This window comes from Tauraco erythrolophus, chromosome 2, assembly GCF_009769465.1.
Source record: "Tauraco erythrolophus isolate bTauEry1 chromosome 2, bTauEry1.pri, whole genome shotgun sequence".
Taxonomy (NCBI): domain Eukaryota; kingdom Metazoa; phylum Chordata; class Aves; order Musophagiformes; family Musophagidae; genus Tauraco; species Tauraco erythrolophus.
The window spans coordinates 73,211,176-73,227,926 of record NC_141466.1 but is presented as its reverse complement, the minus strand read 5'-3'; the positions used below and the strand labels follow the sequence as shown (position 1 = coordinate 73,227,926).

The 16,751-nt window shown below is 68.6% G+C and overlaps 1 protein-coding gene and 1 non-coding gene across 10 annotated transcripts; both read left to right on the top strand.

Annotated features, from left to right (window-relative positions):
• Nucleotides 1-1,676: 1,676 nt before the first annotated feature.
• On the top strand, nucleotides 1,677-1,840 carry LOC147529240 (U1 spliceosomal RNA). Its single transcript, XR_015222037.1, has one exon. It is a non-coding gene; the product is annotated as a U1 spliceosomal RNA (small nuclear RNA).
• Nucleotides 1,841-2,298: 458 nt separating this feature from the next.
• On the top strand, nucleotides 2,299-16,691 carry CAD (carbamoyl-phosphate synthetase 2, aspartate transcarbamylase, and dihydroorotase). Of its 9 annotated transcripts, none has more exons than XM_086624983.1 (45): nucleotides 2,299-2,383; nucleotides 2,645-2,784; nucleotides 3,912-4,041; nucleotides 4,274-4,416; nucleotides 4,680-4,821; nucleotides 5,244-5,415; nucleotides 5,495-5,680; nucleotides 5,767-5,879; nucleotides 6,033-6,178; nucleotides 6,274-6,405; nucleotides 6,595-6,824; nucleotides 6,925-7,150; nucleotides 7,563-7,751; nucleotides 7,946-8,070; nucleotides 8,157-8,290; nucleotides 8,370-8,482; nucleotides 8,592-8,842; nucleotides 8,912-9,158; nucleotides 9,271-9,369; nucleotides 9,471-9,695; nucleotides 9,778-9,960; nucleotides 10,062-10,280; nucleotides 10,383-10,550; nucleotides 10,620-10,802; nucleotides 10,894-10,998; nucleotides 11,077-11,325; nucleotides 11,568-11,649; nucleotides 11,828-11,994; nucleotides 12,121-12,285; nucleotides 12,359-12,490; nucleotides 12,578-12,779; nucleotides 12,865-13,055; nucleotides 13,130-13,270; nucleotides 13,372-13,467; nucleotides 13,541-13,551; nucleotides 13,600-13,682; nucleotides 14,329-14,373; nucleotides 14,468-14,622; nucleotides 14,768-14,842; nucleotides 14,958-15,170; nucleotides 15,427-15,552; nucleotides 15,670-15,825; nucleotides 15,888-15,989; nucleotides 16,110-16,204; nucleotides 16,589-16,691. In XM_086624983.1, the coding sequence occupies exons 1-45, from the start codon at nucleotides 2,299-2,301 to the stop codon at nucleotides 16,689-16,691; spliced, it is 6,675 nt and encodes a 2,224-aa protein (XP_086481109.1). The 9 variants fall into 9 exon arrangements, with proteins under 9 accessions (XP_086481109.1, XP_086481075.1, XP_086481057.1 ...); XM_086624949.1 differs by adding an exon at nucleotides 13,815-13,862 and having other exon boundaries at nucleotides 13,541-13,682; XM_086624931.1 differs by adding an exon at nucleotides 13,815-13,862 and having other exon boundaries at nucleotides 13,523-13,682.
• Nucleotides 16,692-16,751: the final 60 nt, after the last annotated feature.

Sequence of the window (16,751 nt, the reverse complement as noted above, 5' to 3'; positions counted from 1 at the left end):
AGCAGGGGAAGAGCGTAAGGAGTCTTCCTGCTTTAAGAAAGGAGGGGCAGAAACAGCGTGTGATGAACGGATCTGCAACCCCCCATTCCCCCTCCCCCTACACTGCCAGGGTGGGGAGGTAGAGCTGGGAAGAAGGGAGGGGTGGGGGGAAGGTGTTTTTAAGACCTAGTTTTGTTTGTCCTTATCTTCTCTGAATGAACTGGTAATGAATTAAATTGTTTTGTCCTCCAGCCCAGTCTGTTTTCCCCGGGGCCATGGTCAGTGGGTGCTTCCCCCCTGTTCTTGTCTCCACTCTCAGGCCTTTTGTCACGTTTTTCTCCTCTCCACCCCACGGAGGGGAAGGAATCAGCGAGCAGAAGGAATCAGTGAGTAGCTGCCTGGTGACTTCGCTGCCAGCTGGGCTGAACCCGGGCACTCACACAGATAGGGGAAGCTGCATGCATGGGACATCGGCCACTTTGTTTCTTTGGTTAAGTTTATTTGTCCAGTGGGTGTGTGAAACATGAGCACGGACGTTTTTGGCTCCAAAGGCACCGGGATAAAACCCTGAGTGGTGGGGTGAGGTTCATAAGCCCAACCAGAAACACCCAGACAGCAGGAGAGGGCTTAGAGGACAGGTTTGCCTTTGCCAAGGAGTGCAAGGGCCCACAGGGTTACGGGTTTGGATCGCTGGAGCTGGTGGGTCTGGGGTGCTGCGAGTGGGGGCATTTGCCAGCCCCTCGCCGCCCCCATGGAAGGTACGTGGGGGTTTCAGGGCACCGTGTGCCCACAAGCCACCTCCTCTACGGGTGTCTACTCCGGCTGCTGCCAGTGACCAGACCCCCACGGCCCCATCGGCACCGGGTGTCACCGGGCTGCAAAGGCTTCTGTCCGTGGGCCTTGTAGGTGCCGCCAGGTTGGCCTGTCGAAGCCCGGCACAAAGCAGCACCACTCAGCAGGGCCCTGCCCGGCCGCTGGAGCCCAGCCCGGTGCCCGGTGCCCGGGGTCCCTGCCCCGGCTGCGGGACGCGGCTCCTGCTCTGCCCTGTGCAGGTTCAGCCGGCGGCGGAGCTGAGCCCGTGTCCCTGAGACACCCCCGCACAGCCCAGGACACAGCGCCCGGGCACCGCCGGCGTTCCCGCCGGAGGACAGCGGCCCGGGCGGTCACCCCGGCAGCCGCAGCACCGGCGCTGCCCCACGGGTCCCCTCCCGCCGCCGGCGCTGCGGCTCCAGCCCGGTCCCGCTCGGCTCTGGCAGATGGAGCCCGCGCAGCACCGGGCGGACCCGGACCCGGTCCCAGATCCGGTCCCTGTCCCGGTGTGGGCCCGCACCGGACCCGCCGGGGAACCCCGAGTGAGCGGGGCGAGGTCGCCAGGGGCGGGGCCTTGCTGGCGCGGCATTGCCGTGCAGATGGCGCCGCGGCCGGCAGAGGCGCTCCGAGCCGACGGGGGCGGGGCCTTGAGGAAGGGGCGTGGCCATGCAGATCGGGCACCGCGAGGCATGACGGGAAACTCCCCGCACCGAAACCCCGCCGGGGGCGAGATGCGCGGGCGCTGCGTGGGCGCTGCCGGCGGCAAAGCGTGGGGCGCGGGATGAGGCATGGGGTGGGATGGGATGTGTGTGGGGTTTGCTCGGGGGTGCCCGTGCGGTGAGTGTCTGTGCGGCGTCCCGGGCCGGCGGGCGGCAGAAGTTTATCTCATACTTACCTGGCAGGGGAGACACCATGATCAGGCAGGTGGTTTTCCCAGGGCGAGGCTCATCCCTTGCACTCCGGGTGTGCTGACCCCTGCGATTTCCCCAAATGCGGGAAACTCGACTGCATAATTTGTGGTAGTGGGGGACTGCGTTCGCGCTCTCCCCTGGCAGAGACAGTGCAAGAACAGATTGTTTTTGTTTGGAGTATAATACTTCGGGGATACTTGTGTGTCGCCCGGTGCGGGACTCGCCGAAGGTCACCGGTACAGTTGCCTGGCCGTACTGCTGGGGTCGGGATGGAGCTCGAGGCTCCCTGTGATACGGCTTCTGCCCTCAGGATCCTCTGTCGGCTGCGCTCCGCCGTTCCCCGGCGGCCACGCGATCGCGCCCCGGACCGCCGCAGGCGGCGGAGCCCGCGCCCCTGGCTCGGCGCTCCCCTGCGGCGGCCCCGTCCGCCGGGCGGCCGCCGGACCAGATGCTGCGGTCAGACCGCCGCGTGCCGCCCCGCCCCGGGGGGCTGTCCCGGGAAGCCCCGCCCCGGATACTCCCGCCTCCGCCGCCGCCGCTCTGCACGCGCCTCGATCGGTAGCCGCCGCGGAGTCGCCGGAGTGCACGTGGAGCCGCCATGGGCTGCCTGGTGCTGCAGGACGGGTCGGTGTTGCGCGGCCGCCCCTTCGGGGCCAGCGGGACCGTCGCTGCCGGGGAAGTGGGTGAGTGCGGCGGGCGGGGCTGGACCGGGTCCAGGTCCGGGACGGCAGCGGATGTCGGGGGGCGGCCCAAGCCCGGCGAGCGGAGCGGGCCCCCCCCCCGTCTGCTCGGCGCCCCGCCGTGGGGCCGGAGCGGGGGCTGGCCTGGGGCGCTGGCCGACCGTGTCGGCCGTACCCGGAGCTCGGGTCCCTCCGCCGGCGGGATGAGGGGCGGCCGGGATGCTCCGTCCCAGCCTCCCCCGGCCCCTCTCCCTGCGCTCGCAGTTTTCCAGACTGGAATGGTAGGATACCCCGAGGCCCTCACCGATCCCTCCTACAAGGCGCAGATCCTGGTGCTCACCTACCCGCTCGTCGGCAACTACGGGGTCCCCCGGGAAGAGACCGACCCCTTCGGCCTCAGCAGGGTGAGTGAGAGGGGACGGGGGTGCAGGCGGCGGGGCAGCGGGTCCCTGCGGCGGTGCCGGTGCCGCACACGGAGCTGCCAGACCCGCTCGCTGCCCGCTGGCCGGCGGGTGCGTGGCTGGGCGGGCCGGTGCAGGGTGCCAGGGCGGGGGAGCGCCGGGCTCCGGTGCGGCACGCGGCGACGGGCGGAGGTTCGGCCCTGATGCCGCGGGCCCGGAGCCAGCAGCGGGACGCAGGGCGCTCCAGCTCAGACTGGTGGCGGGGGGGGACTCGCCAGAGCACCGGGACTGAGGTGCTCTCGCAGCACACGGGGCCGGTGTGTCCGTCCCCGACGCGGCTCCGTTGCCGCATGGGGGTCGCAGCCCTCCAGGGCGAGGCGCGGCCGGGGGAGGGCAGAGCCGCCCCTGCTGCCTGCTCGCGGCCTCGGCCCCCTCCCAGCCCCTCGGCCCCCGCCCTGCCTGTCCCAGAGCCGCCCCTGCCCCGGGGCAGAGTCCAGGCCCGCTGCGGCAGCGCCGTGTCGGCCTCCCCGTGCTGACCCCGGGGGTCTGTCCTGCCCAGCCCCGTCCTGCGCTGGAGGGCCAGGAGCCCCTCGCCCCGCTGTTGCTGTCAGCAATCCCCTCTGGGCCGGGGGCGTGTGCGTCACTGCTGCGGCTCCACAGGCCCTGCTCCTGGGAGCCAGAGCCCATATCCCATGGGACAGGACACACTGATGTGTTTGGGGCCCTCCGGTGAGGCTGTGGCCAGAGGGAGCGGTGCTTGCCTGCGTGCTGGTGCATGCTGCGGCTGTGCCGAGCTGAGGGGTCCCGAGGTGTGGGGGCTGCGGTTCAGCAGCACCAGGGGCCTGGGCACCCTGTCCTTCCGCTCCCAGAGCTGGGGGCTCAGCTGGACCAAGGTGTGGTGAGGTGGGGGTGGCAACAGCCCAGCACACTCTGTGGGGTGGCAGTGGGGGCTGGTCCTGTTCCCTTGGGCCGGGGATGAGGTCCCTGTCCCATGGGACTCTCCCAGCCCTGGGCTGTAGCCATCCTCTTATGCCCCATGGGGATGCCAGGCTGGGCACCTGAGGGGTTCATGGGGTTTCTTCTGGAGTGGCAGTCCCGCACCCAGCTGTTCTCACTCCCCACCCCCGCAGTGGTTCGAGTCCAGCAGGATCCACGTGGCTGCACTGGTGGTGGGCGAGTGCTCGGAGACCCCCAGCCACTGGAGCGCGTCCCGCTCCCTTGACCAGTGGCTGAAGGAGCAGAACATCCCTGGGCTGGAAGGTGGGACTGGGCAGATGGTGGGGTGGGAGCTGGAGGGTGACTGGGGGGCAGCTGGGGGACTGTGGTCCAGGGGGCCATGAATTCTGGACGAAACCTGTCTCTGCATTGGGGTTTGCCCCCCCCATGTGGGTCAACCCGGTGTTGGTGGTTGGGGATGACAATGTTGCCGGAATGCGGGGTCAAGCTTAAGGTGGGATGGGGCCATGGGGTCGTGTCTCACGGCCATCCGCAGGCGTGGATACTCGGGCCTTAACGAAGAAGATCCGCGAGAAGGGGACACTGCTGGGGAAGCTGGTGCCGGATGGGACCCCCGAGAAGAGCCTCTCCTTTGAGGACCCCAACAAGCGACACTTGGTGCAGGAGGTGTCGCTTAAGGTAGAGCTGGGAGGGCTGGTGCTGATGGAGGAGCCTGGGGGATGGCTGGAGAGCATGGATGGGGATGGTGAGGGGGCCGGGGGGTGGCCGAGGGGTCTGGCAGTAGACTGGGGGGCATTGCTAAGGATGGCTGAGGGTACTGGCACTGGGCTGGAGGTCGTGGGGGCTGGCTATGGGGGGCAGCTGGGGCTGCAGAGGTCCTTGCCATGGAGGGCTGGTCTCAGCCTGGAGGGCCAGGGCGATCCATGCTCACCCTCCCACAGACACCCTGTGTGTTCAACCCCGGCGGATCGCTGCGCATCACAGCGGTTGACTGCGGCCTCAAGTACAACCAGGTTCGGTGCCTGTGCGAGCGGGGGGCGGCTGTCACCGTGGTGCCCTGGGACCATCCACTGGACACTGCAGGTGGGTTGGCAGTGGCTGGGGGTGTCCCGGGGCCCTGCCAAGGGGTAGGGGTACGAGGCCTGGAGCAGGGGCCGTCTCCTTGGCTGGTGCTGGGGGCAGTGGGGAACCACATCCTGCTCTATGCTGTAGGATCGGGGAGCCTTGATGTCATCCTTCCTGGGGACTCAGGGCTCTTGGCATGATCTTGTGGGGATGGGGGGCTCTGGACCATGGCGTCAGGGTCCCTAAATGTGACCCTGCAGGGGCCATGGGGGTGTGTTGGACTGGGGAGCCTGTTGCCACTGGGATGGGGATTGTGGGGTCAGGGCACCTTGGTACGACCCTGCTGCATTGTCAGTGGGCTGCGGGCTTGGGGTACCTCGCTGCTGGGACCCTGGGGGGCTGGAGGGCCCTGCTCTGACTCCGCTGCTGTCTTGGCACAGACTTCGACGGACTGTTCGTCAGCAATGGCCCTGGGGACCCACAGCTCTGCCAGGAGACGGTGGCCAGCCTGCGCCAGGTGCTGGATGCGCCCCAGCCCAAGCCCGTCTTCGGGATTTGCCTGGGTCACCAGCTGCTCTCCCTGGCCCTCGGCGCCCATACCTACAAGATGAAGTGAGTGAGGGTCCAGGGTGAGGGTCACCACAGGATCCTGGCTGCCTGGGGCTGCCTGACACCCGTCCCACCACTCCAGGTACGGGAACCGTGGGCACAACCAGCCGTGCCTGCACGAGGACACACGGCGCTGCTTCATCACGGCGCAGAACCACGGCTTCGCGGTGGAGGCAGGCAGCTTGCCGCCTGGCTGGGTCCCGCTCTTCACCAATGCCAACGATGGCTCCAACGAAGGCCTTGTCCATGAGCACAAGCCCTTCTTTAGGTGGGCACAGGGTTGTGGGGGCTGGGGGGGTGCGGGGCAGTGACCGGAGGGGTGCAGGGCCGTGCCCTGCCTGACCCCCTCCGCAGTGTCCAGTTTCACCCTGAGCACCGCGCCGGACCCACGGACCTGGAGGGGCTCTTTGACATCTTTGTGGAGACGGCACGGGACCTGCAGAGCGGAGACGGCAGCACCCGGACAGGTGTGTGCGAGGCAGGAGGGGGTGGCTGGGCCCTCGGCACTGGGGCCGTGCGTGGGGGCTGTGTGGGGGCCATGTGCAGGACTGGGGTCAGGGGCTGTCGGTGGCGCACAGGGCTGCGTGCGGTCCTGGGCCCAGCGTCTCTGTCCACCCCAGTGCGGGAGCGTCTGCGGGACTGGCTGAGCTACGAGAAGGTGCCAGTGGGGGGACAGGACATGGCGCGGCCCCGCAAGGTGCTGATCCTAGGCTCTGGCGGCCTCTCCATCGGGCAGGCGGGCGAGTTCGACTACTCGGGGTCACAGGTGAGCACCCACCCTGGGGGCACGGGGGGCGGCCGGGGTCACTGGAGGGATGGGAGCCTGGGGCCGTCAGCCGTGACCCGTCTGCTCCTTGTAAGGCCATCAAAGCGCTGAAGGAGGAAAACATCCAGACGGTGCTGATCAACCCCAACATTGCCACGGTGCAGACCTCCAAGGGGCTGGCGGACAAGGTCTACTTCCTCCCCATCACCCCTGAGTATGTCACCCAGGTGAGCACCCTGGGCGCCAGCTGGGAGAGAGGCGGTGCGAGGATGCGGGGATGGCAGCATGGGGGCTGCCTGGAGGGCACAAGGGTGTCTGGGGGGCTGTGGGGTGGCAGAGGGGTGCTTGGGAGGTGGCACAGGGCGTGTTCTGTGGAGCCACCGCAGGTCGCTGCCCCACTGCCCTGTGCTCCCCAGGTGATCCGGAACGAGCGCCCCGATGGGGTGCTGCTGACCTTCGGGGGGCAGACGGCCCTCAACTGCGGTGTGGAGCTCACCAAGGCGGGTGTACTGGAGCGGTACCACGTGCGGGTGCTGGGCACCCCCGTTGCTTCCGTCGAGATGACGGAGGATCGCAAGGTCTTCGTGGAGAAGATGGAGGAGATCGGGGAGCACGTGGCGCCCAGCGAGGCTGCTTCCTCCTGGAGCAGGTCTGGGCGTGGGATGGGGGTGGTGGTGGGGCAGGATGGGGAGCAGCTCCGGCAGAGTGCTGCCCACCCCGCTCCTGTGGTGACCCCGTTGCTCTCTACAGGCGCAGGCAGCGGCTGAGCGGTTGGGGTACCCGGTGCTGGTGCGCTCTGCGTATGCCCTCGGGGGCCTGGGTTCCGGCTTTGCCAACAGCCGGGAGGAGCTGGTGGCACTGGTGAGCCAGGCCTTCACCCACACCTCCCAGGTCCTGGTGGACAAGTCCCTGAAGGGCTGGAAGGAGATCGAGTACGAGGTGGTGCGGGACGCCTACAACAACTGCGTCACGGTATGGGACAGGGGAGACCTCCCCGAGCTCTGCTGGGAGGAACTGATGGTGGGGCTGGTGCTGGGGGTGCAGGTCAGGGGCTCCCGCAGGACCCTGTCCCCAGGGACATCTCCCCAGCCCCTTCCGTGGTGCCAGCATGGCTGCTGGGAGCCGTGCCCGTGAGCCGTGCCAGCATGTGCCCCGTGAGCCCAGACCCTCTGCACCCCCTGCTCTGGAGGGGCTGCAGCACACAGTGTTGCTCATGTTCTAGCCCTGGGCGGGCAGGGCAGCGCCCGTCAGTGCCCTGGGTGTGGGGAGGCGGTGGGAGCCAGGAGGGACCCACCTGGAGCAGCAGCACTGGGACTGTGCGTGGGCGGTGGGGAGGGGGTCAGGACCCCCACGGCTGGTGGTGACACCCCCCTCCCGATGCCAGGTGTGCAACATGGAGAACCTGGACCCTCTGGGGATCCACACGGGCGAGTCCATCGTGGTGGCACCCAGCCAGACCCTCAACGACACCGAGTACTTCATGCTGCGGCGCACGGCTGTGAAGGTGGTGCAGCACCTGGGCATCGTGGGCGAGTGCAACATCCAGTTTGCCCTGAACCCTGAGTCGGAGCAGGTGAGCGTGGCCCTTCCCTGGCCCAGCTGCCCTCGCATTTGGCTCCTGTTGCTCTTTGTGCCCTCCCTGTGTTGGTGGCCCTTTGGCGCCAGCTGAGCACCAGGCAGCAGGGAGCTGTGCGGCTGGTGCCCAGCCTCATGCCGCAGGGTCTACATCCTATGCCGCCCGCTAACCTGCCCGCATGCTGCCCGCAGTACTACATCATCGAGGTGAATGCCCGGCTCTCCCGCAGCTCCGCCCTGGCCAGCAAAGCCACCGGCTACCCCCTGGCCTACGTGGCGGCCAAGCTGGCACTGGGCATCCCGCTGCCCCTCCTCAGGTAACGGCACCGGCGCTGTTCTGGCTGGCCTTGCGCCCCCGCCCCAGCAGTACAGCCCCATCCACTGATCCTTGTCCTCTTCCCAGGAACTCCGTCACCAACTCCACCACGGCCAACTTCGAGCCCAGCCTGGACTACTGCGTGGTGAAGATCCCGCGCTGGGACCTCAGCAAGTTCCTGCGTGTCAGTACCAAGATTGGCAGCTCCATGAAGAGCGTGGGTGAGTGCAGGGTGGGCGGGCAGCGCTGGGGGGCAGCGTGGCAGGTGCGGAGTCCGGCCACTTACCACCCTGTCCGCAGGGGAGGTCATGGCCATTGGGAGGACCTTCGAGGAGGCTTTCCAGAAGGCATTGAGGATGGTGGACGAGAACTGCGTGGGCTTTGACCACACTGTGAAGCCGGCCTCGGACGTGGTGAGCGCTGGAAGTCTGGGGTGGGGGTCCGTGCTGCCAGTGCAGTCCTGGGGGGTGAGGCTGCTGTTTGCCTGTTGCCTGGCCCTGCTCACCCTCCCTGGCCTGGCAGGAACTGGAGACGCCAACAGACAAGCGGATCTTTGTACTGGCGGCCGCGCTGCGGGCTGGCTACTCCATTGAGCGGCTCTACGAGCTGACCAAGATCGACCGCTGGTTCCTACACAAGATGAAGAACATCACAGACCATGCGGTGCTGCTGGAGTCGTACCGCGAGGAGCAGAGCACCATGCCACCCGCCGTGCTCGAGCGGGCCAAGCAGCTTGGCTTCTCCGACAAGCAGGTGGCCTTGGCCGTGCTCAGGTAAGGTGGGGAGGGGCAGCCCCGCTCCGCGCCCCGGCTCGGCCCCGACACTCACCCTGCCCACTGCAGCACCGAGCTGGCCGTGCGGAAGATGCGGCGCGACCTGAAGATCCTGCCGGTGGTGAAGCAGATTGACACCGTGGCGGCGGAGTGGCCAGCCCAAACCAACTACCTGTACCTGACCTACAACGGCACCGAGCACGACCTGGCCTTCCGCGAGCCCCATGTCATGGTCATTGGCTCCGGCGTCTACCGCATCGGCAGCAGCGTTGAGTTCGACTGGTGCGCCGTCGGCTGCATCCAGGAGTTGCGCAAGGTCAGCCGGGCCCTGGCACCCCGCAGGGTTGCGACTGGGTGTTCCCGGTCAGGGGGTGGGGCCGGGGAGGAGCGGGGGGCACTTGGCCTCACCCCCTCCGCTCACTGGGCAGATGGGCTTCAAGACGATCATGGTGAACTACAACCCTGAGACGGTGAGCACCGACTACGACATGTGCGACCGCCTCTACTTCGACGAGATCTCCTTTGAGGTGAGCGGGGCTGAGGGCCCTGCCTGCTGCGAGGCCGGGGCAGGGGGAGTTCCGCGGTGGCCCCCGTCTCAGCCACCCCCCTGCCCCACGCGGTGCTGCAGGTGGTGATGGACATCTACGAGCTGGAGAACCCCGAGGGCGTGATCCTGTCCATGGGCGGGCAGTTGCCCAACAACATCGCCATGGCGCTGCACCGGCAGCAGTGCCGCATCCTGGGCACCTCTCCGGAGGCCATTGACTCGGCCGAGAACCGCTTCAAGTTCTCCCGCCTGCTTGACTCCATCGGCATCAGCCAGCCCCTCTGGAAGGAGCTCTCTGACATGGAGGTGGGGGCTGACGAGGGCAACGGGGTTGCCCCGGGGGGACTGGCCCTGGGCACGTCCCCTGAGGGTGCTGGCTCTCCTGCAGTCGGCCAAGCACTTCTGCTGTAAAGTGGGGTACCCTTGCGTCGTGCGCCCCTCCTATGTGCTGAGCGGTGCAGCCATGAACGTGGCCTACTCGGACAGCGACCTGGAGAAGTTCCTGAGCAATGCCGTGGCCGTGTCCAAGGAGCAGCCCGTTGTCATCTCCAAGTTCATCCAGGAGGCCAAGGTCCATCCAGGAGGCTACTCTGGCCCCGGGGTGCCCTGCTCCCTACAAGAGCCCCTGCCCCCGGAGCCAGCACAGGCTGTGACCGTGTTTCCTGCTCACAGGAGATCGATGTGGATGCGGTGGCCTGTGATGGTGTGGTGGTGGCCATTGCCATCTCGGAGCATGTGGAGAATGCCGGGGTGCACTCAGGCGACGCCACGCTGGTGACGCCCCCCCAGGACATCACCCCTAAGACGCTGGAGCGCATCAAGGCCATCGTCCACGCCATCGGGCAGGAGCTGCAGGTCACCGGGCCCTTCAACCTGCAGCTCATCGCCAAGGTACTCCGGCTGAGGACCCTGTGCGGGGCTGGCACGGCACGGTGCCAGTGGGATGACACCCTGCAGCCCCGGGCGAGCCTCATGCCGTCCCCTCTGCCCTAGGACGACCAGCTGAAGGTGATCGAGTGCAATGTCCGTGTCTCCCGCTCCTTTCCCTTCGTCTCCAAGACCCTGGGGGTGGACCTGGTGGCTCTGGCCAGCCAGGTGATCATGGGTGAGGACGTGGAGCCAGTGGGGCTGATGACGGGCACGGGCATTGTAGGCGTGAAGGTGAGCGGGGCCGTGGGGGCTGGGCTGGGGCACGTGGCCGGGCGGCCGCTGAGCCCCTCCTGCCCCCAGGTGCCCCAGTTCTCCTTCTCGCGCCTGGCGGGCGCCGATGTGGTGCTGGGCGTGGAGATGACGAGCACAGGCGAGGTGGCGTGCTTCGGGGAGAACCGCTGCGAGGCTTACCTGAAGGCCATGCTCAGCACTGGCTTCAAGATCCCCAAGAAGAACATCCTGCTGACCATCGGCAGCTACAAGGTGCGTGGGGCAGGGTCGGGGGCCGGGGTGGAAGCTGGGGTGGGGGCCGGGGCCCCTCTCCGTGCTCTGACCAACCTTGGGGCCGTTGCAGAACAAGAGCGAGCTGCTGCCCACAGTGCGCACCCTGGAGAGCCTGGGCTACAAGCTGTACGCCAGCCTCGGCACCGCCGACTTCTACACCGAGCACGGCATCAAGGTCAGGGCTGGGGAGCCGGTGGGGGCGGGGCACCTGTGGGTGGAGGTGCGGGGCCCTGATGGGCGTCGCTGCGGACAGGTGATGGCCGTGGACTGGCACTTCGAGGAGGCGGACAGCAGCGAGGCCGGCGCCCGGGAGACCCAGCGCAGCATCCTGGACTACTTGGCCGAGAACCACTTTGAGATGGTCATCAATCTCTCCATGCGCAACTCGGGGGGCCGCCGGCTCTCTTCCTTCGTCACCAAGGGGTACCGCACCCGGCGCCTGGCTGTCGACTACTCTGTGCCACTCATCATCGACATCAAGTGCACCAAGCTCTTCGTGGAGGTGGGCCGTGGCACACGGGGGCCTGAGGGAGGTGGGCGCAGGTGGGGGAGCGGAGCAAGGGGCTGGGGTAGGGAAGTCCTGTTGTGGATAGCGTGGGGCGGGCGACGTATGTGGGCACTGCTGTGGGAGGGTCGATTCTGGGGTGCGACTGGGGCGGACATCCTCATCCTGGCCCTCCTCTGAGCTCTGGCCCCACGTGCCCCTGCTCAGCGGGTCCTGCCTCACAGCTGCTGTTCCTGCAGGCGCTGGGCCAGATCGGGGCTGCCCCCCCGCTGAAGATGCACGTGGACTGCATGACGTCTCAGAAACTCATCCGCCTGCCGGGTAGGTGGGACTGGGGCCGTGATGGGGTCAGGGGCTCTGAGGGCACAGCATGGAGCCAGGGCAGCGCTGGGGGCTCTAGGGGTGCTGCAGGGAGAGGAGACGTTTCCCTGCGCTGCCAGAGTGTCCTGCGTCCTGCACAGCTGGGTGCCACCTGCGCTCATGCCGTCCTGCTCCCCAGGCCTGATCGACGTCCACGTCCACCTCCGCGAGCCGGGCGGCACCCACAAGGAGGACTTTGCGTCGGGCACAGCAGCTGCCCTGGCGGGGGGCGTCACCATGGTGTGCGCCATGCCCAACACCAGGCCCGCCATCACTGATGCCACCTCCTTCGCCCTGGCACAGAAGGTGAGGGACTGCCGCTGTCCAGCCCGATGCCTGTGTCCCCTGCATGGGTGCCAAGGTGCCAGCTGCAGTGCGCTCGCTGCCCGCGGCGGGGCTGGCCCCAGCACCCACTGCCTGTCGCCCCCGCAGCTGGCCGAGGCTGGGGCGCGCTGCGACTTCGCCCTCTTCCTGGGCGCTTCCTCGGAGAACGCCGGCTCGCTGGGCCCCGTGGCCGGAGCGGCTGCCGGGCTCAAGATGTACCTGAACGACACCTTCTCCAGCCTGCGAATGGATGACGTGTCACTGTGGATGGAGGTGAGCCATGGCGGGCGGGGGGCATGGGGCCGGACCCAGCGCCAGCGCCCACTAACCCCTTCCCACCCCTCAGCACTTCGAGCGGTGGCCGCGGCACCTTCCCATCGTGGCGCATGCGGAGCGGCAGACGGTGGCCGCCGTGCTGATGGTGGCCCAGCTGTACCGGCGCCCCGTGCACATCTGCCACGTGGCCCGCAGGGAGGAGGTGAGCACGGGGGGACCGCGGGACGGGGCCTGGGGCCATTCTGGGCTTCCCCTCACCGTGGCTTCCCCTGCACCGTGGCTCCCCCAGATCCTGCTCATCAAGGCAGCAAAGCAGAAGGGGATCCCGGTGACCTGTGAGGTGGCCCCCCACCACCTCTTCCTGTGCCGGGATGACCTGGGCCGCCTCGGGGAGGGCCGCGCCACGGTGCAGCCGGTGCTGGGCACACGCCAGGACACAGAGGCGCTCTGGGAGAACATGGACACCATTGATTGCTTTGCCACAGACCACGGTGAGCCCTGGGGAAGGCGGCTGCGGGGTGGGAGCACAGTGTAGGGACAGCAGCGGGTCCCACGGTGACTGGCCCTGCCCCGCAGCCCCCCACACGCTGGAGGAGAAGCAGGGGCAGGAGCCGCCCCCCGGCTACCCTGGCCTGGAGACAATGCTGCCACTGCTGCTGACGGCTGTCTCTGAGGGGCGACTCACTGTGGAGGACATCATCCAGCGCCTCTATGAGAACCCTCGCAAGATCTTCGGGCTGCCGGCGCAAGAGGACACCTACGTGGAGGTGGGTGCCCTTCCGCCCACCCCAGGTCCAGCCCCAGCCCTGGCTCTGCTACTTTTGACCCGCTGTTCTGGCAGGTGGACTTGGAGCATGAGTGGATCATTCCCAGCTGCACGGTCTTCTCCAAGGCTGGCTGGACGCCCTTCGAGGGCATGAAGGTGAAGGGGACGGTGCGGAGGGTCGTCCTGCGTGGGGAGGTCGCCTACATTGATGGGCAGGTAAGTACCCGTCCCCCTGCACCTAGTGGGTCCCCCATTCCCCCCTGGGGTCCCCCCAGCCCCAAGGTTCCCCATCGACCCTGTCCCTCCCATGGCTGCAGGTGCTGGTGCCCCCCGGCTACGGGCAGGATGTGAAGAAGTGGCCCTCGGGAGCTGTGCTGGCACCGCACGCAGCCCCTGCCAAGGAGAGCACAAAGGTACTGGGGTGCGCGGGGCTGGGAGGGGGGTGTCCCTGCCGCACCCCGGCTCCAGCGTGGCCTCTCCTTGCAGACCCCCGAGCGGCCCCGGCACGCAGTGGCCGGTGAGACGCTGCGTGGCCGAGCCTCCAGCCCCCGCCGCGCTGGCTCCGGGGGCGACGGGCGCTTCCACCTGCCACCTCGCATCCACCGGGCCTCGGACCCTGGGCTGCCAGGTAGGGGGGTGGGCAGCACAGCACGGTGGCGTGTGGCAAGTGGGCAGCAGGGCGGCGAGCGTGCCGCCCAGGGCCGGGTCTGGGGCCGTGGCCGGGCGGCCCCGCTGACCCCGGCCCTTGTGTCCCGTTCAGCGTTCCGGAGGCTGGGAGCCGCACACCGCCCGGGCGCCCGAGGCACCGGTAATGTCGGGGGGGACACTCACTCAGACAATGAGACGCAGCCGTACTAATGGCACTAACCGCAGCCGATGAGTGCATCCCCTCCCCCAGGTGCCGTGCTGGCCCCAGGCTGCCTGCGCCTCCCCGGCATGGGCCCCTTTCTGCACCATGTGCCGGGGCCGGGCACCACGGGCCGCGGCATGGCTGTGCCTGCCTGCTCCCCGCCTGCCCTGGCTGGCACGGCACCTCGGGGACCCCTCGCCTGCCAGTGTGATTTGGGTTGCGTCTGATCGGGTACAGGGGCAGATTGTGGGGACAGGGGCGCAGCACTACATTGGGGCTTGGCCCACCCAACTCTCGCTTTCGCCCGGTGCTGCTGAGTGCCGCGAGGGCTGTGCCACGCCGGCAGCACCCCGGGAGAGCAGAGCCCGGGGTGCCATGGTTCTCTGCACCCTCTTAACGCCATTGCTCCCCTCTCCCACCCCAGCTGAGGACGCCCGTGAAAAGTCTGTCAGGAAGGCGGTGGAGGCGGGTGAGTGCGATGGGGGTCCGGGCGCCTGTGGTGGGCTGGGCTGGGAGCTGCAGGACCACCCATGCGGGCTCACCGGCTGCTCTTGGTGCTGCAGATCCAGCTGCAATCCAGGACAGCTACTTCTACCCGCTGGGCCCCCTCCCGCGCCAGGCATCCCCCCAGGGTGCACCCCACTTCCAGACCTCCCCGCTGCTGCACCCCCTTGTCGGGCAGCACATCCTCTCCGTCCAGCAGTTCTCCAAGGAGCAGGTGCCGGGAGGGGTGGCGGGCGCTGGGGCCGGTGGCGGGTGCTGGGGCTGTGGGCACCCGAAGGAGTAGGGGGGATGTGGTGCCTCACGCACCCCAGCCAAGTCCTGGCGCTGTGTGCGCCCTGGCTGAGCCACTCTCCCCACAGATGTCACACCTGTTCAACGTGGCACACACCCTGCGCATGCTGGTGCAGAAGGAGCGGAACCTGGACATCCTCAAGGTGAGCCGGGCACGGGGCAGCTGCCCAGCCCCAGGCACCCAGAGTGGGGCTGAGGGAGCCCTGTGCCAGGCATGGGCACCCCTGGGCTCCCCACGGTGACAGCGTGGCCCCGCAGGGCAAGGTGATGGCGTCCATGTTCTATGAGGCGAGCACGCGGACCAGCAGCTCCTTCGCGGCAGCCATGAGCCGGCTGGGCGGCTCCGTCCTGTCCTTCTCAGAGGCCACCTCCTCGGTGCAGAAGGGCGAGTCGCTGGCAGACTCGGTGCAGACCATGTGCTGCTACGCCGATGTGCTGGTGCTGCGGCACCCGCAGCCGGGTGCTGTTGAGGTGAGCGGGGCCGGGGACTGCGTCCTGCCTGCGGTGGGGCTGGGGGGCTGCGTCCTGCACGCGGCGGGGCCAGGGGGCGGCCGTGTCCTGTCTGGCAGCGCGGGGGCTCCTACCCTGATGTGAGGATGGCAGCAACCCACGCCGCGGGGCAGGGCCGCGCTCGCCAGCGGGCCAGTGTCGCTGAGGATAGCTGGGCACCGGCTCCGCGGGGCTGGGGGTCGCGTGCTGCCGTGCTCAGCCCTGCCCGTGTGCCCAGCTGGCTGCCAAGCACTGCCGGAAGCCCGTCATCAATGCCGGGGACGGGGTGGGGGAGCACCCCACGCAGGCGCTGCTGGACATCTTCACCATCCGCGAGGAGCTGGGCACCGTCAATGGCATGACGGTACGGGGCCGGGGGCTGCAGGGGGGACGGTGGCTGCCCCTGCGGCGGTGCGGTGGAACCGCAGGGCGCTGCCGGGGGGCCGTCGGGCACGGTGGCCGTGCTGACTGCTCCCCTCAGATCACCATGGTGGGCGACCTGAAGCACGGGCGCACGGTGCACTCGCTGGCCCGCCTGCTCACGCAGTACCGTGTCAACCTGCGCTACGTCACCCCCCCCGGGCTGCGCATGCCCCCCGACATCACCAGCTTCGTGGCCTCCAGAGGCATCAAGCAGGTGGGCAGCGGGGCAGGGGGGCACGGCTGTGTCCCCAGGCCCCGCTGACGCTGTCGCCTCAGGAGGAGTTTGGGACCATCGAGGAGGCGCTGCCGGACACCGATGTGCTCTACATGACACGCATCCAGAAGGAGCGCTTCCACCTGCCCGAGGAGTATGAGGCTGTGAGTGGGGGGGTGGGAGGGGACCCTGGTGTCGCCCCGTCGGGGGAGCGGCAGCCGTCTGCCCTCCACGCGGGGAGGGGGGGGTTTGCCCGCTCGAGCTCAGGGCTGTGCCCCCCACAGTGCTTCGGGCAGTTCATCCTCACGCCCCACATCATGACCCGCGCCAAGGAGAGGATGGTGGTGATGCACCCCCTGCCCCGCGTCAACGAGATCAGGTGTGGGGGTCGGGGGGGGTGGAGCTCGGGGGTCAGGGGGTGTCTGTGGTGTGCTGGGGGGAGCGGGGGCTGAAGGTGCTGGGGAGGCGGTGGCTTGGGGGGGTCTCTGGGGGGCCGGGGGCTGCGGCATGTGGTGGCGGGTGTCTGTGGGGTGGGGGCGTTCTGGGGAGCTGGGGGCTGCGGGAGGGACGGGGTGTCTGTGGTGTGCTGGGGGGGGTGTCTGGGGCGGGGGGGGAGTCTGGTGGGGGGGGCTCTGGGGGCCGAGGGCTGCGGTGTGCGGAGGGGCTTTGGGGCGGCGGTGCCGCCGGGCGGGGCCCGGAGAGGTCCCCCTGGGGCTCTCGGGAGTCCCGGCGGCGGTGCCCGCGACTGACGTCTCTTCCGCAGCGTGGAGGTGGACTCCGACCCGCGCGCCGCGTACTTCCGTCAGGCGGAGAACGGGATGTACATGCGGATGGCGCTGCTGGCAACCGTGCTGGGGCGCTACTGACCCAATAAACGCGTCACTCGGCTGCGCCCGACGTCATCTCTCCGCGCCGCGCGGGGCGGG